Raw genomic sequence first — 20,667 nt, forward strand, 5'->3', positions numbered from 1 at the left:
CCATCAGTGTCTATAATGTCCCTATACGACACTGAGACGGTCTAAGCTCCTTCCCATCTTTATGCTGCATCAGAATCTGACCATTGCTACTTTTGCTCCTCTCATACCCACACTAGAAGCCCTGTACCCACACTAGTCCCAGCTGGCCTGTTGCCTACTGACATCTCATGGACTCTGCCCCAATATTCCCTCTTTGCCTGGGTCCCTGCAACTGTGTCCAGTTCTGCCTGCTTCCCTGCCTCCCCACTTCCATTTTCCAAATGGCCACATTGACACATGGGTTCCTGGGTCTCCCACTCCTCGGATGCTGGGAACAGGTTCATTCTTTGCTGTTTGAATGGTTGTCCTAACACTGGAGGACCTTGCTTCAAGTAGTGGCAGTCAAACCTGGTGCTGATCGTGTCAGATCTGTCCAGGCTGTCTGTGTGACTGTGGAATGCGCCTCTGTTTTGGCTGAGTGTTATTTACCTCCCTCATGGCCATGTGATAACCAGACCATGAGCATGTTCATTGTTTGGAAAGAAGGGTGTGGAGGACATATGCTCCTCATCCTAGCATTAGTGGAAAAAAGACATAGGCAGATGATGCATTCTAGACCATCCTGGGCTATAGAAACTCTGCCTCGAAGAATGCAGGTGGAGCAGGGCTGGGGTTCAGTTGGTTGCCTAGCAGCCTACCACATTGAGCAGGCACTGCTCAACCACCTGTACATACACATCTCCTGAGATCTCTCTCCTAAATGGGAGGTGATCGTGTCCACCTAGTACAGCACATGCCCTGGAAGGACAAAAGCTACCTACAGGAGCTGTGGTGATGGCTCCCAGGTTAGAGCATCTGCTGCTCTCTCAGAAGAACCACATGGTCCCTAACAATCATCTACAATGGGGAATGCTATTCCCTCTTTTGGATCATGAGGGAAATGCACTCAGGAGTGGCCCAGACATACATTTGAAAAAAAAAGATCCATTGAGTTAAATGATAAAAATAAATATAATCAGCAACAATAAAAAACACAGCATATGAATGATCAAGTGAAACAGCACCTATAAAAACCTATTTCCCAAAATGAGTTGATGGTCATTATCTTTGTGGTTTAATAATAATGCTGTATTGTAAGAAAAACTGAGGCACATGGTTCTCGATTAGGATTATTCTATATTCCTCTGTGTAAGTTGTCATTTTTTCTGCAGCTCTACAGGCATGAGTGTGTGTTACTCAATATCTGGTGCACACAGTCAATAAGGAATGTGTGTTGTAGACTGATATAGACTAGGATGAGCAGAAGACATGACAGCATGGATACAGTATGTCAGTGATTACATCATAAAGTGTGTGTCCATAAAAAAAGTCACATTAACCACACAAAAGACACTATCACCCCGTGTACAGCTTGGTGGCTTTGAATTCACTGGATCATGCAAAGATCCATATCCAGCTGTCAGTTCTAAGTCTACAGGAGGGGAAAGGACCCTTGAATAAGATGGTGTTAAGTGTCAAGAGTTACAAATCAATTTTTATTCATAAGGAATACAATTTACAAAAAACAGGCATAAAATGAACAACTAAAATGGTATAAAAAATGAAAAACAGTAACAAGAATATATAACTATGAAATAACAAAAAGAAAACTTCAATGAAAATCATAACCAAAAACATTTCTTAACAGCATTTTCTTAATGAACATTTAGAAACACAGTTGTAGTGCTGTTTCTCCTCTAGGACGTGAGATGTCAAGGCAGTCCCCTCAGTTGTCTCTCAAATGGTGTTGTCAGTATGAGAAAGGAGAAATACCTCAATGAGACAGGCTGGCATACGGATACATAAATTTAGGGTCTCTATACATTGAGGAAATTATCTGAGAAGAAGAATATTCCCCCAAAAAGTCTTTGACTGTGAGGATTGTCGTCACAGGGAACTCCTGAGAGAGAAACTCATTCCTCAGGGGGCTGTCTTCCTGGGATCCGTCCTATGCCATGTCTCCTGCAGTTTCTGAGACCTGGGAGGAGAAGGCAGCTATTAAGACACTGATTTGGTGGGGACATGCATACCAGCTGTCAAGTTGCTGCCTTCTGTTCCCTCAGCTGCATTGGACAGACAGCACTGATCTTTTCACTGAAATCATTGCTGATATCTCTGCAGGCTGGGAACATCACCAGCAACCCTCACAGTACTGTGAGAGAACAAGCTGCTTCTCAGACTCTACCAGTGCAAACCAAGAATGGGGAAATGGGGAGAGACCTCATTGGGGTGCAGAAAGAAAGGAGAAGGCCACATGATACCCAGATCAAAGCCAATGACCAGGACTCATTTGCCATTTGCACTTGGTTCTTATCCCTACAAGGTGCTTCCAACCATCACATGACCCCTGTATGACCTTTGTCACACGACCAAAAACTCATTCAAAACTCTTCATAGCATCCAATCTGTGATAGGGAGATGCAGTCATGTGATATGTTATTCCTTTGTCACCATTTCTGGACTGCAGTTTCAAAAAGGGCAGAGAAGTGTACTTGCCCATAATTCAGTTTCTGAAGAGTGGTTAACTTCCCAGGATACTTGTGCATAAACAGAGCAATGAATAACTCTATCACATGAGGAGGGTGACTGATTGGGTGTGGGGAGATTAGAAAGATGATAGGGGAAGCAAAGATGCATCCAATAGGCAAATGGTATCAGACATTGTTAATCTGACTCAGCTGCTTGTTCCTACCACATTTTGCTGGGTCTGGAGGTTGCTGGCCTTCTCCTGTTCGTCTTCATCCTTCGGGTTCAACTCAAACAAATATCGCTGTAACTCCTTGCTCTCCTGCTTCAATGTGACCAACTTCTTCTTCATACATGCCTGGTCCATCAGGAGCCGGCTGTGCAGGTTTCTGGAAACACACTTTGCATAGTAAGATCCTGAAGCCTCTTCCTCCCATTCTAACTGCCAAATCCCACAAACTCCACCAGGACACAGATACCCATAAAGACTTCAAAGAATACATCTCCATACATGTAAGGCTGCTGCACAAACAGCAAACGGCCAATCCAGGGAAGAATAAATTGTTTCTGTGACCCAAGCACCAATAAGAGTCCATGTCTGTCCAAAAGAACAAGGGATCTACAACTACACATGAGAGCCCAATGCATCGGGACAGCATCAATTAGTAGGCAGTAAACAACCACAAGAGGACAGTAGAACCAAGGGAGGTCATGCTAACCATGTGGTCCACACATTGAGCTTTGTTAAACCTGGTATGACCCCAGAGCCGCAGGTTGGCCTAATAACACTCTGATGCCTGAATCAGTGTAGTTCTATCCAGAGCCTTCTAAAGATGCATAGACACTGTGCTGAGAAGTCACAGTCTCTTATGGAACTGAAACTGAGTCCAAAAGACCCACGGCACAGTGATATTTAAACAGCAGAAGAGATGGGCCCAGAGCTGCAGACTTTCCGGTCCAGAACAAAGAGAGGCAGACATGGCCATTCCACAAGTGATGGGCCCTTCTGACCAGTACTTACCGATAGAAGTTAATCTCCTTCTTGAGCTCTTGAAATTTCTCACGATGTTCAGTGTTCTTTGTGTCTAAGTTGTGCAGTAATGACATGACCTCTTTCTCCTTTATCTTCAAGTTTTCATAAAATGGATTTGGCCTGAAGTAGGGGCTGGCCCCAGGAAGATAGAACCCAATGAACATTGAGGTTTAGGATTATATGAACTCAGGCTGTGTCCTGTACTACCCCAGCCCTGGAAGGACACTTTCTGAATTCTACATATTTGGATCTTCTTCAGCTTCAGAAACTTGGAATTGTGTGCCCAGGACAACAGAAGCTAAGCACCCAGATAAAGGGTTCCCTGGCTCACTTTTTTCAATCAGGAGGTCTGGATCTGCATTCAAACCTGTTATGCTGTCAAGAGCCTAGGCCACAGAGCTTACCCAACCACACACACACACACACAAACACAAACCCATACACACACACACAAACACACACACACACACACAAACACATCCAGAATCCTCTGATTTCAATTTTCCTGTTTTGACAAGTGGAATGCTACAAGCCGAATAACTAATATTCTAGAGGCAGACAGTACACATAATTCTGGAGATGAGACCAGATATTGCCACAAACTTATAATCTGCCCAAGGCATACAAATGTATAGACAAATGTGACCACAAAGGCAAAGAACTGTACTGTTGAAAGTGGGGCTTCCAAAATAAAGCACTTACACCTCCATGAAACTATTATACAGGTATATCCTGAGGTCAAAAAACAGACCCCTAAATTCCAAGTGTGCAGGGACATAGAAACATATAAAAGTTGTGCATATGCATGCAGACCTGTGCACACACAGACACACAAACTGGGACACACCCACAAGAAAAGAAAAGTAAACAGACTCAGAGAATGAGAAAGAGAGACAAATATGGAAAGAGCACAATGGGAATCAGTAGAAATGTATGCACCATTACTGTCTCAGTGTTTAAGGCACACAGACAAGAAGGAACAGGCCTGAGCCTCAGGCCTTCTAGTTAAGCATTGATATGAACAATGTGGGACATGTCACCTAAGGGTGCTGCCAGGAGATGATAGCATTCAGTCACCTTCCTAGCAAGTACAAACACTGTCCACAAACTCACAGCACCTAGAACCTTGCAAAGCTACCACCTGTCAAGGGCTTTCCAATTGTACACTGGGAACTCATGCTCCAGTGACTTTATCCCTGAATTCTTCACTCAGATCACAAGTTCAGATTTTCAACAGGCGGAATCAGAGAGTCCATTTCCAAACTCACTCCTCACTAAGGGTCAGGTTCTGAATCTCCTCTCTATGGGAGATGAGGTTTAGAACAAGGTCGTTTGTTTGGAGCAATGCATACCTCGTGCTCATGGATCCACCTGTCACATAAAGGAGGCGTTCTGTCAGCTCATTTCTCTCCTTGGTAGCTAGCTCCAGTTCTCTATTCAGCCTCTCCTCTTCCTCGTTGGCCTGCACCTTGTTTAGGATATTTTCAGGGGATGACATCTGTCTGCAGGCCTCTGTAGGTAGAAGAACAAAAGTGAACCCGCATGGGGCGAATGCATAGAGCATACACAGACCACAGTGAGGTCCAAACAGGAGAACATGCTTGGAAGCCAGTGTCACTGCAAGGAGTTTGGTCTGCGTAAGAGGCATCCTAAGTGGATCACAGTTCCCCCACTACTATATAGAGACCAAGAGATATAAGCAGCCAGGTGTTCCCTATGCCCGCCCACACAGGCTTACAAGTACCAGAGAGATGCCTTCTCCAGGATTATTATCAGGTACGCAGGCTACAACCTGGTTTCAGGACCCTCACCCCTCTGGTTTCAGAAGTCAGATCATCAATTCAGCATCCACAATGACTTGATCGATCAGGGATACTCACATATCCTACACTGTTACTCTAGTCCAATAACTTCGCATTAAAAAGTCATGTAGGGGGGGGACATGGTCAACAGACTTATTAATTCCCCCTACTGAAATGACAAATGCCCCAGAAGTGCCAATAGGTTACAGGCTCTTTCTCTACCTGCTCCATATAGTTTGGCTACTGTAGAAAAATATCTGCCACACAGAACCTCTAATATATGAAGGTAAGATTGGCCCCGTCAGCCAGAGGTAGTCAAAGGAGTTCTAAGAATATAAGGTCATGCCAGGAGCACAGTTCTCTCCCTCTTACTACTGTCAGATAGTCACTGAATTTAAAGAAGCAATGAAAGTGAAGTACATTGATGCCCTGTTTAATTCAGAAAAGTTATCCCCTCCATGACTACTTATGGTGTTATTATATCAATTTAACATACCGAATGTACTGTAAAAGTAAAGACTAGAAGTTCACCCAATAATAGCATAGGCATTGCCATATCCTCCATGTGGTTATGGAGAAACTAATGATGTGAAAACCTTGACTTTCAGGAATTGTGATAATCATGGAATTCAATATCTGTGGAGATGTTCCAGTGGTTGTGGCCCATTACTAAAAAGGCCAGCGGAAGGCCCCCACACTCACCCCTGACAGGAAGCTCAACATACACTGCCCAGAACTTACTCCACATTCCCCATGTCCTGTGTCCATCATTACCTTTAGGTTTCGTTTGCTTCACTCTAGACTCTTCTCTATCAACATCAACTCTCCCAAAGCGCCTACAAAGACGGGCAAACATGTCTGTGGATATATCCTTTGGACACTAAGAGAAAAAGTAGGGAATTGGTTGTCACAACGATACTGGTGACATCACAGGGATTCCAAGGTCTCTCTAGGAGACAATAGAATGTCCACGAAGGGACGGCTGATGTCACGGAGAACAGACTTTGCCTCCCTGCTAATGTTCTCCCTGTACTGAGCAAAAGCTGATGTGCCCTTTTCAGGAGACTTCCCTGTGGCATAGCCACTGAGCACCACATGCTTCCAAAGCCAAATTTGACTCTAGGCTTGATTGGAAAAACCTAAGTCATTGCTATGTATCTAAATGAGTGCTTCCTCCCCAATCCCTGCACAGAAATGTTTCATCCTACCTCAAATTCTCCTCAGTCAGCAATATTACCCATTAAAGATTACTGAGAAATCACACCAGTTCCTATAAGTAGCCAAAGAGGTCTCCTGTCTCATCATGTGCAGGTGCATGAAATCACACCCAGAAATAGCCTGTAGGATAGGTTTCGATGTGGGTGTGTGTTATAGGTACAACCTGAAGCTTTGTGCTTAACATTTGACAGTTGCCACCAGATTCCTTAGGAGAAAGAATTGCATTCATTATTGTCCTGGCAACAATGTGGTGATCTGTTAGCAGAGGAAACTGAAATATTGGATCTACCAGTGAATGCACCCTCAGGCTGAGTGTGGGGCTCTCCTCTTTGCACTTAAGTTACCAAAGCAGGATTGCTTACAGGCCTCTCTAAGCTATAACGTGTAAGGTCATCTGAAAAAATAAAATAGTCAGCAGATGTGTGTGTGTGAGGGGGTGCAGCCAATGGAGTAGGACAAGCCTAGAGACATAACTCAGTGTACAGAGTAAGAAACAAGCATCTTCACTCCTGTTTCATGGATCACCCCACAAAACACAAAAGCATCTATCGTACTAAAAAAAAAAAAAAACCAAGTTATTTTATTGAATGCATACACTAATACTGTTTACAGTATTAGTAGCAAAGCTCAGATTTTGGGGGCAGATCCATGACTTGAACTATCTTCCTGACAACATATAAAGCAATAAATATATAAATAAATAAGAAAAAAAACAGAAAAATAAAAAAACACAAAAAGCACGAGCCTCTCATGTGAAGTTACAGAAGAGAGATCCAGTGGTCACTTCTGACCAGGCCATTTTAGCTATGACGGTGCATTGTGACCCTTAATTTGATGGGTCCTATATAAAGCTTTGTGCAATATTGTCATTTTAACAAACCTCATCCAGAACATACATAACAACACAGGATATGATTGCCATGTCCTTGCTGTGTATCAAGTTATTTTTCTGTGTCCTTGATTGACAGGCATATTACAGCAACAATCTGAGATGGCTGGTAGACTTGGAAGAAAGTGGATATGAAAGATCCCCATTTATATATCAGTACAGCCATTTCTTAAGAATGAGAATCTTTTAAGCTGGCCCTCGCTTAGCCCCTTGACATTAGACATTAGACCAGAAAGTACAGAAAGCACATTCCCACCCACTCTCTAGGAAGCTGCCCGACCATAAGAACAGAGGGTATAGAACATATTTACTGCAGGGCAATTACAAGACAGGAAACATCTCTGGGAAGCTGACTGACCACTATAGAAGTGAGATGTCCTTGGTACTGAATGCAGCTGTGCTATAGGCTGACATAGCTATAGCCTTGTCCTGGGAACTCCAGAAGAGAAACACCTGCCAAGACATATATCCTTGGTCCTTGTCCTGGGAACCCCAGGATAAGAAAACATATATCAAGTCAGACATCCTTGGTACTGAAATAGCTGCATTGATGTGGTTATGGCCTTATCCCAGGAATTCCAGGCCGAGAGACATCTGCCTAGTTATCCTTGACACCGAAATAGCTGAGCTAATGAAACTGTGTGATCGTAAATGACTGTTTAAGCTGTACATTTCTGTAGTTCGAGGTTCCTCACATCCCTCCAGCGTGAGGACCGTGTCGAGCCCCAGTGCATTGGTGTCCCAAAGTAAACCTCTTGTTTTTACATCAAGACTGAGTCCTGTGTGTTCATGGGGTGGTGATTGTCCTCAGGACTGGAGCGAGAGTCTCCTCTGTCTGAGGGTCTTTCAGATAAAGCTATAGTTGTGGGTTACACACCTCAATTCTCATTGGCTAATGCTGTCCTCACAGTCCTTGGAGGCCCCTTTGTAAGACTACCTGTTGGAAAGTGGAAGCAGCTTTATTTGAGTTCAAAGTGAACCTGACGAGCAACGTAGAGAACAAGATGGGGTAATTGAGATCCTGTCTAAAACCAGCACAGAAACCCACCCTTCATTCAAAGCATCATCTACCAATTCTTGAATTTTTACCATTCTCTGCCAACCAGTCTTTCATTCAGGAAAGGTAGAAAAGAACTGGAAAAGATCTTTGTATTCTAAGGACCTTGATCTGTCTTTCCTTAGGTCCACGTTAAGAACAAATGAAATGGGTATCACCATCTGAATAACTTAGTATCACCTACTCAGCATTTCTAGCCTAATACTGTGCCAATGGAATCTCAAGCTTCCCTGAGTGTTGCTGCCCCAGCAAGAAGAATGAAGAACTGAGGTCAAACCCCAGTGAACCTTTCAAGGGGTTAGAAGAAAGCCATCAGAGATACTGCACTTCAGTGTCCTTAGATTAAATCAAGATGATACAACGTGAATCTAGTGTGCTATTCAACCATACATCTTCCTCACAACCCCACCTATCTGAGGTCATTGCTTGGCAGAATTCATGCCCCCCATCCTAGATATTTCTTGATTCATTGCTGCCAAGCGCCAGGTTTCCTGAGTTTTGTTTTTTATAGAATTGGGTGTAGTCAATCATAATTGCCCTCTGTAAGAAATGACAAATATCAATAATAACTGACCACACTGTACTACAAGTACAGTAGTGGAAAATTCAGCATAACTGAGGAGTGGGAAATCACCACTGTGTCCTGGCCTTTCTCTGCCCATATCACAGCTCACAGGCGGCTGGGGCAAACCTTGAGTTCCTCTGTAGAAACAGAGTGAGGGTGAATGGACACTGAGCAGGCAGAGCAACACAGCTGAGGCAACTCAATTCCAGCAACAAATGCATTATTTGTTTCCCATCTTAACAGCTCCTTTTGAGGACTTGTCCCCACACCTAGCTTAAACACAGCAATTTTCATACATGCCCGCCTGCTATTTCTATTGTTGCTGTAATACGCCTCCACATCATAGATTTCAAAAAAGAAAGAAAATAAACCTGACACTGAGAAGGGTGATGCCTGTCAACATCTAGTGTGTTGGGGGCCCAGGTATGGTCACAAATAACCAGGACACAGGGGATGCAGAGCAAAGGCAGATGCAACTGCATGCAGCTGCAAGTTTATTAACCCTTATATAGGCATGAATATGGATTACCTCACTTTCCCTTTTGGCAAGATATAATAAGATCGTTATTCCCATGATACCAGGAACGACTAAGGCAAGACTAGGCAAAGATGTGAGACTGAGCAAAGGCTTCTCCCTAATATATCTGTATAGCAAATCATCCCTCTTCCTAGCATCACAATATACTTGTCATAACCCAGAGAGCATGAGAGCCGCTTCCACAAAAAAGGGACACAGTACAGCATAGTGTAAGGTAAAGTGAGAAAAACATTTTCTTCTCAAGGGCAGCATTCCAGCCACCTGCTTGCATCTCTCAGCCGTCTTTCCTTGATCCTGTCTGGGAAGTGTCTCTCAGTGACTCCACAATTTCTCTCTTTGTCCTTTTGTTTTAAAAGTAACACTTTCTATAACATAGCTAAATGTCCTTGAAGGGGTTTAATCATGCAAAAAGAAAGCAATATAATATATAATGTATGCAACCTTTAATGAGTGTATCTATTTTCTTAGGGGTATTTTTCAGATACCTTCCCAGATCTGGATTTAACTTTGGTAATTGTTATCTATCTACAAAATCAACAATATCGAATAAATATTCCAGTTTTCTGGCGTAAAGTCCACGGGAGTAATAACTAATGATTTTGGAATTTGCTCGGTGTCTATTGTTATGTCCCTCATTTCATTTCTGATTTTTAATTCATGTATTGTCTCTCTTGTGCATTGTTAGTTTGAGGAAGTGGTTGTCTCTCTTGTGGATCTTCTCAAAAAAAAAAAAAGAGGAAGAAAAGAAAAAGACAGCTCTTGCGTTCCTTGACTTTGTATTTTTCTCTTTGTTTCTAAAGGCTTGATTTCAACCCTGAGTTTATTGCCCTTCATCAGATCCTACCAGACTCTCTATGGGATGAGGCTTTGCCTCCTCTTGGTAACAGCAGCATGGAATAAATGAAGCTTCTGCGGATCTCTGTTGTGGTGTTGCACATCACAATCTCACTGAAAACCATGCATAGCCTGGTTTTAGGCTCTATTAAAGCAGCCCACTATTTCAGTGTTCCCTGTAAGGTGCCATAGAATGATAGTAACATAATTCTGCATGCATATCGACAGGTTTCTACACGGTCTTCTGGGTCATTTAATAATAATTTATAGTGAGTTCATGGATGAACACACACTCACACACACACACACACACACACACACACACACACACACACTTTACTGACATGGTGCATATTCTTTGCACACCAAAAATAAAGTGAGCATTACTGAAAATGCACCAATAATGGAATCGAAGGAGGGAGCTATGGGGAAGCTGGGGCTTAGAGTTACTTAAAAGACCGGATGCAGATTCTCCTTCTATTGGAGGAGAAACTTGATAGACAATGTGGTTCTTTATTTTCTTTCTCTAGAGCACACAGGACTAGGGTGGCAGCTAGGGCTTTGAGTGTATTCGGCAAGTACTGTAGCACTGAATTAAATCCTAGGGCTGGAACCCTATTAATCGTCTACAACAATTACAGGGCAGGCTGGATGACGACACTCAGCTGACAATGTGGACATCTCAAGACAGTCACTGGACAATGGCTGACACACTTGTCTGAAGACTGGAAATGTTTCTTGATCTTGGAGAGGAAAGAAGGACCCTCCAACTACACTGTCCTCAAAGGAAGTTTATTCAGGTGAGGGATGACATGGATTGTTTTGTCTCACGTCACACATGTCAGTAGAAAATATCCTAGGTATTGGATGCCGCTGTTAGCATTAACAGAACAAAGCACATAGTGTTGGGAAGATTAATAAATTATGAGTAGGATTAGAAAACCCCAAGCCTCTTCCAGGTTCTAGGAGAGCAAAAAAAAAAAAAAATACCACGAAATACAGTATTAATGGGATAGTTTGGTTAAATCTAGTTACTAGTTTCTATTGTGATACCTATTGTCAGTGCCTGCGCCAACAGTGTGTGAATATCGGGTGTAGGTTTGTGGGGTTGAAAGAAAACACGTACACGGGTCACCCCTTTTTAGCCAGTGCCACCAAGGCTTTACTGAGATCTCCTTATATACCAGAGGCAATAGCTGTGGAAAAACAACAAGGCAGGTGAAAATCCCCAACCAGGATAATAGGACAAGTCTGTGTGGTGAAAGTTCCAGCCCACTCAGGGGCATAAACAGCTTCTTAAAAACAAGAAGCAGGAAAGCTCAGTGGGGAGAAAGGGTGCCATGGAAAATCCCAGCCCAAATCAGGTGCTAAGAGCAGCTGTCAAAGGTGTAAACAATTTCTTGCTAGAGCAGGCTGAAAGGCTCAGCTAGGGGGGAGGGAAACACCAAGGTAGGGCCCAACAGGAGCCTTCAATGGTGGCTCTAATGTTTCACTTTCCTCTGCCAACTGGCCTCCACACTGTTTCTAGCACCATAATGATTTCAAGTCTTCCTCCTAAGGAATTTTGTGGCAACCATTGAATGCTAAGCACAAGGCTTCATGGGTGTTCCCCTAACACACACCCATGTTGCAACCTTCCATGCAGGCTATTTCTTGATGTGATTTCAAGCACCTGTACATAATAAGACAGGAGAACATTTTGACTGCATATTCAAACTGGTATTATTTCTCAGGAATTTTTAATGGCTAATATTGGTGAAGGAGGATAATTTGAGTTAGGATGAGACATTTTTGGGCAGGATTTGGAAGGAAACATTCATTTAGATGCATAGGAATTACTAAGGTTTTTATAATCAAGCCTTGAGGAAAATTTGGCTTTGGAAGCAGGAGATGCTCAGTGGCTCTGCCCCGGGAAAGTCTCCTGGAAAGGGCACCTCTGCTTATGCTCAGTACAGGGAGAACATTAGCAGGAAGGCAAAGTCTGTTCCCCATGACATCAGCTGTCCCTTCTTGGACATTCTATTGTCTCCTAGAGAGTTCTTGGCGTCCTCTGCTATGTCACCAATGTTGTAGTGACAACCAGTGCCCTAGTTTCTCTCACTACGAGTCTGGCAGATACATCCTAAGACATGTTTTCCAGTCTTAGAAGTGTTTTGGGAGGGGGGATGTCGATTGTGGAGAGACTAGGGTGAAGGTGTCTGACCTTTCGTCTCAAAGAAATGATGGACAAAGAAAGTGGTTCTGGGGAATGTGGAGTAAGTTCTGGGCAGTGTCTTTTGAGCTTTCTGTTGAGGCAGGGGGAGGGATGGTGGGGGTCCTGCAAGCTTAAGCTGACCTTTCTAGCAATTGGCCACAACAACTGGAGCATCTGCAAAGGAATTGAATTTCCATGAATATCACAATTCCTGAAGGTCATGGATTTCAGAATTCTTTTCTGTAAGAAAGCACAACAGAGGCTAATAGGAGGAAAACTTCAAGACAATGAACTAAACTATACCCAAGAAAAACCAAGAAATTAATCTTCTCTCAATAATTTAAAAAAAGAGAAGCACACAAACATAATTTCACCTATAACCAGAAAAAGAAGAGAATGCAGCAATCATTGGCTTTAATATCTGACCAGATCCTCTTTCCCTAATCCCCGAGCTCCCAGGGGCCAAACTGCCAGCCAAAGTGTATGCAAGGATGCTCTATGGTTCTAGGTGAGTCCTGTTGCCCCACCAAAGGCAGATCCTAGAGGTGTGAGGTGGGGATGGATATGTGTGGGTGCAGGAGCACTGTCACATAGGCAAAGCTGAGCAGAAACGGGATGTAAGGTTTGATGAGGGGAGGCTGGAAAGCAGGACAACAGTTGAAATGTAAATAAATAAAATAACCAATTAATAAAAATAGCCAAAAATAAAATAAGTAAAAAGGTAAATGAAAATGAAACCAAACCAACCAAACAAACAAACAAAAATCCCTGTGGTGGATTGGCCTAATGCTGCTTGTATTTTAATGCTAATTTGGAGAACTCAAGACTGGTTAACCCCAAATAACTGACCCTGTTCCCAGTTAACTGTGATTATAAAGAAGCCAACAGCCAACAGCAGAGAGATGGGGGAGGTGAACTTTGAGGGCTTTGCTAGAGAGGATCATGAGGAGGGAAGAAGGAAGAAGAAGCTGCCATAGAATAAAGGAAGAACGTGTGTGATGGAGAGGAGAGAGGAAGAGGACAGCAGCCATGGTTAAGGGAGAGGAGAGCCTGGTCCTGAGGGCTGTCCAAGTGGAACAAAGAGCAGCCAAGATGCTACACAGCCAGTAAGAGTTGAGCATTATTGTTTGGAAAGTAGATCTGATACCATGGAGGGCAGGCAGCTGCCCAGCTACTGTGCTGACTAATGTACACTAAAATAAATTTAACAAAATATGTATAACCAGTAAGACAGCTCTGTAGAGGATCCTAAAAGGATTACTTTAGTTTGAAGGGAAGGACAAAATACCAGAGAACACAGGGGATAAATTAATAAAACTAGGAAAGTTAATCAAAGAAGACTGTGAAAACCACAAAAATTAACAAAATGACAAAATTTAATACATAGGTTTAAATAATAATTACATATCACTAAACTCAATATCTAGGGTGGTGGGGCATGGATTCTGCCATGGTCTGAACTCAGAAAGGTGGGGTTGGGAGAAACATGTCTGGTTAAATAGTCCACCCACATTGTGTCAATGTGATTTAATCTAAGGACGAAGAAGTGGAGTATCTCTCACGGCTTTCTTCTAACCCCTTGAAAGGATCACTGGGGTGTGGCCTCAGTACTTCATACTTCTTGCTAGGTCAGCGAAACTCAAGGAAGCTTGAGATTGTCATAGCACAGTGTTAGGCTAGATATACTGAGTAGATGATACTAAGTTGTTCAGATGGTGATATCCATTTGCATGTGTTCTTAATGTGGACCTAAGGAAAGAGAGATCAAGGTCCTTAGAATAGAAGGGACATTCCCAGTCCTTTTCTACCATTCCAGACTGAAAGGCTGGTAGGGAGAAAGTGGTAAATAATAAAGAATTAATAGATGATGCTTTGAATGAAGGGTTGGTTTCTGTGCTGGTTTTAGACAGGGTCTCACGCATCCATGTTGCCCTCTCCCTGGCTGGCCCGGTTCACTTTGAAGTCAGTGCTTCCATTTCCAATAGACAGTCTTACAAGAGGGGCCTCCGAGGTCTCTGAGGACAGCATTAGCCATTGACAGTTGAGGTGTGCAACCCACAACTATAGTTTTAGCCACTTTGTTCCATGTCTACCAGCTATTTCAGATTGTTGCTGTTCTATGCCTGACAATCAAGGACACATAAAAATAACCTGATAGAGAGCAAGGACATGGTGATCACATCCTTGCCTCTGCTGTATGTTCTGGATGAGGTTTGTTAAAATTCCAATATTGCAAAAAGCTTTATATAGGGCCCATCACATTAAGGGTCACTATGCACTGTTCTATCTAAAATGGCCTAATCAGAACTGACCGCCAGACAACACTTCCTGCGAAGTTCATATGAGAAGCTTAAGTTTTTTGTTCTTCCTTCCTTCCTTCCTTTATTTCTTTCTTTCTTTCTTTCTTTCTTTCCTTCTTTCTTTCTTTCTCTCTCTCTCTCTTTCTTTCTTTCTTTCTTTCTTTCTTTCTTTCTTTCTTTCTTTCTTTCTTTCTTTCTTTGCTTTATAGGTTTAGAGGAATGTATTCTGGGCCACGGACCTGCCCCTAGTATCTCTGCTATGGATGTGATCAATCAGTGTTAGTGTATGCATTCAATAAAATGTCCATTTTTGACTAAGGTAGATGCTTCTGTGTTTTGTGGGGTGACCCATTGTCAATGTCTAGTGAGTTGGGGCCCTGGGTATGGTCGCATACCCCAGGACACAGGGGGTGCAGAGCAAAGGCATAAGAAACTGCATGCAGTTGCAAGCTTTATTAATCCTTATTAAGCTAAGAATATGCATCACTACAATTTTCATTGTGTCAAGATACCATAAGATTATTATTCCCAGGATACCAGGAACAATGAGGGAAGATTAAACAAAGAAAGACGAATAAACAAAAGCTTCTTCTAAAAATATTCATATAACAAATAACCTCTCTTATTATAATCAAAATATACTCACCATTACCAAGAGAGCGTTAGAACCACTTCCATAGAAACGGGACACAGCAGAACATAATTTAAGGCCAAGTGAGAAAAACATTTTCTTCTCCAGGGCGGCATTCCAGCCCCTACTTGAATCTGTCACCAGGCCTTTCTTGACCCTGCCTGGGAGCTGCATCTCTATGTCTTAACAATTCCTTCTTTTTTCTTTTGTTTTAAAGTAACACTTTACATAACATAGCTAAAGGTCCTTGTAGGGGTTTAGTCATGTAAAAATAAAGCAACATAATACATAATGTACATAAGATTATGGCAAAACTAGTTCCTCCCATGCTATGGAAAATCCTTTGAAGCCAAGCCTTGGGATCTAATCCTGTCAATTGATCAGCCAATAATTTCGCTATTTCCATAGGGGTAGTATCTTCCAGCTGTTTACCAGAAGACATTCAAACATCATATTTCAAGGCATTAATTACTTTTGAAGCACTTTCATTACCCTCTAAATAGGCTTGAATTAACTTCCAATCATGTTCTGTGTCATTATCCATATATTTATTAACAGACAAGTAGTAGGATTTCATCAGGATAAGCAATATAAGCCCGATAACTGGCATTGTTCGCAGCAGAAGAAACCATGAGTAAAACACACATTGCTAAGAATAAGTGCTCAGCAGTAAAGGACTTTCCTGAAGGAGACAAAATTATTCCTTTCAGTGCTTAATCGCTTCACCTGACCCCACATAGGTAATAGGGTTGTCACTGCACGGATCCTTATCCATTGTTGTTTGTGGACACTAAGAGAAGCCAGGGCCTCAGTAATGGAGGACACCTCCTCATCTCCTGAGAACATCCATCAGGAGAAAATGTAGCTGGTTTAACTGGATTCCTTTGAGGGTAGGGAGCAGTTCTTATTATTCTGTGCTTGGATCCATCTCCCGGGTAACCAGAATAGTCTCCCATCCTGTAATGAGACAAAACCCTCTCCCCTATATACAATGATGTCCCTTCCTGCCATTCAGCATCCCGGGCAATTTTTATCCATACTGTCGGTTCCATGCCTTCTTGGGGGAAGTTCAACAAAGTGTCTATCGGCTTTTGATATAACTTCACCTTGTGGTAAATTAAGAAAATTAATAACGTATAATGCTTGTGCCAATATAGCCCTGGGACTGGTCTGCAAACTCCATTCAGGTTGCATAAGGCCATCTCTTTTCCCCCTTTTTAATTTTATAATTTGTCATTTCAGGGTATGGTGAATTCTTTCAACAAAAGCTTGTCCTTGTTTATTGTGTTCTGTACCAGTAATATGTACAATATGATATCATTGACAAAATTGTTTATATTGATAAGAAATATATGTTGGTCCATTATCAATTTTAATTTTAGAAGGCAGTCCCATAACAGCAAAAGTTTCCAATAGATGCTGTATAACATGAGCAGTGCGTACTCCTGGCAATGGTGTAGCCCACACAAATTTTGAAAAATTATCTATGCTTACATCTATATGTGAAAGGCGACCAAACTCAGAAATATGGGTTATATCGATCTGACACGATGTATTAAGTTGCATCCTTCTGGGATTAATTTGAGATGGAACACATTTTATACGTGAAGACTAACACATAGGACAATTAGCAATAATTTGTTTGGCTTAAGAATAGGGAAGCTTATATTTAATATGTAAATATCCTGTATTGGCATGATTATGACTGTGTTCTTCTGGGGTAGCAAATGCCACTAATTGATCTACCATATGATTGCCAAGTGTTAAAGATTCTGGAAATTTTGAATGTGATCTAGTATGTGTAATGAATATTCTAGAGTTTCATAATAACAATAGTCCTTTAATATGTGAGAATAACATTTAATATAGGCCTAGATGTAGAAACAACAGCAGTCGCAATATTCTGTACTACTCCTACAACATAAGCGGACTCAGCTATAATATTTTTACATCATGAGTAAAATCCTGGAATACATTAATTACCGCTAATAATTCATTTTGTTGTACTGACCCAAAAGAAGATTCTTGTCCCCAAAATTAATCTTTGGTCCAATAAGCCATCTTGGTGTTAGAACCATCTGTAAACACAGTAAAGGCTGATGGTAATGGATCAACAGAAATTAGTGTATTTATCAAATTTTTTTTGGTTTTTTAAAGCAATCCCGGGGTTGGGGATTTAGCTCAGTGGTAGAGCGCTTGCCTAACAAGCACGAGGCCCTGGGTTCGATCCCCAGCTCCAAAAGAAAAGAAAAAAAAATTACTACAGTAAAGCAATCCCACAATTTACTATGGGGAGGATGAAATTCAATATTTCCAGTGTAAGAAATCATGGCTAATTGAAAAACCTCAGACATCTGCATTAAATATTCCACTTTATCTTTCCTTAATGGGAAAACAATAGCAGCACAATCATATCCCCACAGTGTAACAGGTCTTTGTATGCCTTGCTGAATAATTAAAGAAATTTGTTCCTCATAATTTGTTAATGTTTGGTTAAAGTTTTATTTAATTTATATCCATTCTAAAGGCAACTCATCCTGAGCGAAAGTGCCTGTAGGATATTCAAGAGTATTTAAACATATAATTTAATAACTCTATCTGGATCAATACATGCCAAATATGCATCTTTCCATTTTCAGAAAAGACACCCTTGCATGCCTTCATATAAGCATTAATATCCCCAGCCTCCTTTATAGGTAATAATGCTCTCCTGTACTCTTCATTAGCATTTTCAAAAGCAAGCATTTGCAGCAGTTGTCCTCCAGCTACCTCTCCTACCATTGTTCTTTCCAATGTTAATTTTAATATACATAAAAACTTAATATATGGTTCATAGAAAGCTACTACCTTTTTCAACCAACCAGTATCATCCTTTATAATAAGTCGGTTGGGCCACACCTTGAATCAATGCTGGCCTAATTATAGGAAAAGAAAAAGCAGGTGAATTTGTCATCATCATCTTGTGAATCTAATGGTCAACATGCCATCCTCGGGAAACGACTTAGAAAAACCTGCTTCAGGCAGTGGTGCAGAGGGCAAAACTTTTACTTTCGTTTTGTCTTAATGAAGCTCTAGCTTCTTGTTCTGTATTCGTTATTACCCTGTCTGCATTCATGGCCTTGAACACAGTAAAAATTACAGCCCAAAGAGACCAGAAATTGAAATCTTTTTGCCCTGCCTGACAGCCTTTTTCACCTTAACTTTCACTTTGACCCAGATATCAGAATCCCTGGAACCCTCGTCAGGGAATCATGGAGTTTACTCTTGCTGTCTCTAAACACTTTTCTAAACCAGACTACGAGACATGAATTCCCTGAACTCTTAAAGATGCTTAAGCATAGCGAGATGAAGAGAAGATTTATCTTGTCCCATTTCCTTGTAATAAAATGTACTTACCTTATCTGACTGTCCAGACTTACCTTCAGGGACCCTGTTCCAGTGCCATAGGTCGACGTCTAGGGAGTTGGGAGCCATGCGTCCGGTCTCATTCCTTTCTGTGTTTCCCGATGCTCAGTGGCCATGCCACTCCAGCATGCTTTGAAATGAACCAGTCCGGAACCACCACCACCACCACCACCACCACCACCACCACCACCACCACCACCACCACCACCAATTTGGTTTTGTAAATAAAGTTTTATTGACATCACCATCCTCAGCATTTACATCCTGTTCAGTGCTGCTTCTGGCTGCAGCTGCAGGGATTAGGAGCCACAGAGCCCTTTAGGCTCCCAGAGCTGAGAGCATTGACCATTAGCCTTGTTTGTGAAAGAGGTGACTGACCCCTGTGCTCGAGGTGGCCTTTCCGTGCCCCTTAACCCATAGCATAGGTCTCTGTGCCATCCTCTCCCTTTGCTATGGTGTGCACTTCCTGGTACATTTCCGTTAGCTCTTGACATTTCCAGAGCATTGGTCTTGCAAATTGAATTTGCATGGCACCAGGAATAGACCTGATAGCAGGGTGTGGGACACTCCCTATGGGGACCCTGCCCAGGGGCATAAGCTTACTTTTCCAGTCAACTCCCTGAACAGTGAGCCTTTGTGGGACAAGGTACTTCACTACATGACTTGACCTCTCTGCAGTGCACCCAATCCCTGCTTGGCTCAGATGTCCCCCAGAGAGATTGTGTGTGTGTCCCCAGTAGAGGCAGCACTCTGTGTGGTGGCATTGACATGGCATCCAGGAAAGTCAAAACCAGAGGGACATGTCGGGCAGTTGGAAGCAGATGTCTGTGTCCATGGAGAGAAGGATGGACTAGACACTCCTACAGGGGGTGAGCTGAGAAGCACTTCCTTGGCTTTTTCACAGCCGTGTAGGCTGCATGCCATGCTGTGTACCCATGCTGTGCTGAAGCCCCAGGCTTTGAGTCTCCCACACCTGCTGTGTCCTGGGTCCAGGGTAGGATTAAGCAGACTTCAGCAGGAGAAAGGTGAAAACCCTGGTTGCAGGGTGGGGATGGCACAGTCATAACACTCCTGCACATGAGGCCCCTGACTTAGAGCCGTACAGCAGCTGTGACAAGCCAGCTCTGGTGACACTCATCTGCAATGCCAGGCCATGGGGGGTAGAGGCAGTAGGATCAGTTGTTTAATTATCCTTGGCTACACGGCAAGTTCGAGGCCAGCCTGGGCAACTTTGTCTATTAAAATAAGACAAAACTAGGTCTTGACTCTGAGCATCACTGCCTGTACCTGGCATGGTTGCCCCACCCCAGGTAAGAAACCCCTCTGTCCAGAGGCCATAACTGCAGGAGACCCCTGGCCAAGTGTCTATACAGCGCCCTGTTTGACTGGTCTGTGCTGAGGACCAACCACGCTCTCCTCAACAGGAAGGACATGGGAGAGGCTGTTTCTGTGAGGTCCCGGGCCCTGAGACGGCCAAGAATAAACCCTGTCCTTGGGAAAGCCATGGAGACTAGGAACCCAGGGGATCTCTGCAAACACCAGGGCTGGCAGGGGACTCTGATCCTCTACAGCAGCTGCTCTCAATCTGTGGGTTCTACCTCAGAGCTCCTGCACACCAGACATTTACATTACAGTTCCTCACAGTAACAAAGTTACACTCATGAAGTAGCTCTCCAATAAGTTTATGGTTGGGATCACAACATGAGGAACTGAAATA

At 42.7% G+C, this 20,667-nt stretch overlaps 2 protein-coding genes and 1 non-coding gene across 9 annotated transcripts in view; 2 read left to right on the forward strand and 1 right to left on the reverse strand.

Annotated features, from left to right (window-relative positions):
- Positions 1–20,667, forward strand: part of Speer4cl6 (spermatogenesis associated glutamate (E)-rich protein 4C like 6) — a 261,843-nt gene that overhangs the window by 177,192 nt on the left and 63,984 nt on the right.
- LOC147997918 (disks large homolog 5-like) lies at positions 1,140–19,373 on the reverse strand. 7 transcript variants are annotated; one of them, XM_087601490.1, is made up of 9 exons: positions 18,965–19,006; positions 18,393–18,460; positions 17,557–17,623; positions 12,756–12,854; positions 6,094–6,199; positions 4,870–5,029; positions 3,506–3,649; positions 2,711–2,873; positions 1,489–1,996 (listed from the first exon to the last, which is right to left on the reverse strand). In XM_087601490.1, the coding sequence occupies exons 4-9, from the start codon at positions 12,834–12,836 to the stop codon at positions 1,967–1,969; spliced, it is 684 nt and encodes a 227-aa protein (XP_087457616.1). In that variant the 5' UTR covers positions 12,837–12,854; positions 17,557–17,623; positions 18,393–18,460; positions 18,965–19,006; the 3' UTR covers positions 1,489–1,966. The 7 variants fall into 7 exon arrangements, with proteins under 7 accessions (XP_087457622.1, XP_087457616.1, XP_087457615.1 ...); XM_087601489.1 differs by lacking the exon at positions 18,393–18,460 and having other exon boundaries at positions 18,965–19,126; XM_087601494.1 differs by lacking the exons at positions 6,094–6,199; positions 12,756–12,854 and having other exon boundaries at positions 18,965–19,373.
- Trnav-aac (transfer RNA valine (anticodon AAC)) lies at positions 17,714–17,786 on the forward strand. The gene has a single exon. It is a non-coding gene; the product is annotated as a tRNA-Val (tRNA).

Source organism: Rattus norvegicus, unplaced genomic scaffold, assembly GCF_021556685.1.
Source record: "Rattus norvegicus strain SHRSP/BbbUtx unplaced genomic scaffold, alternate assembly SHRSP_T2T haplotype2-0000026, whole genome shotgun sequence".
In the NCBI taxonomy this organism is placed as follows: domain Eukaryota; kingdom Metazoa; phylum Chordata; class Mammalia; order Rodentia; family Muridae; genus Rattus; species Rattus norvegicus.

Coding starts and splice junctions, on each gene's coding strand:
- LOC147997918 (XM_087601489.1), bottom strand. CDS start 12,836: ATGACCTTCAGGAATTGTGATATTCATGGAAATTCAATTCCTTTGCAG. Junction 6,200..12,755: donor TGTGGCCAATTGCTAGAAAG/GTCAGCTTAAGC, acceptor TTTTTCTCTTAG/TGTCCAAAGGATATATCCAC. Junction 2,874..3,505: donor AAGGAGATTAACTTCTATCG/GTAAGTACTGGT, acceptor GTGTGTTTCCAG/AAACCTGCACAGCCGGCTCC.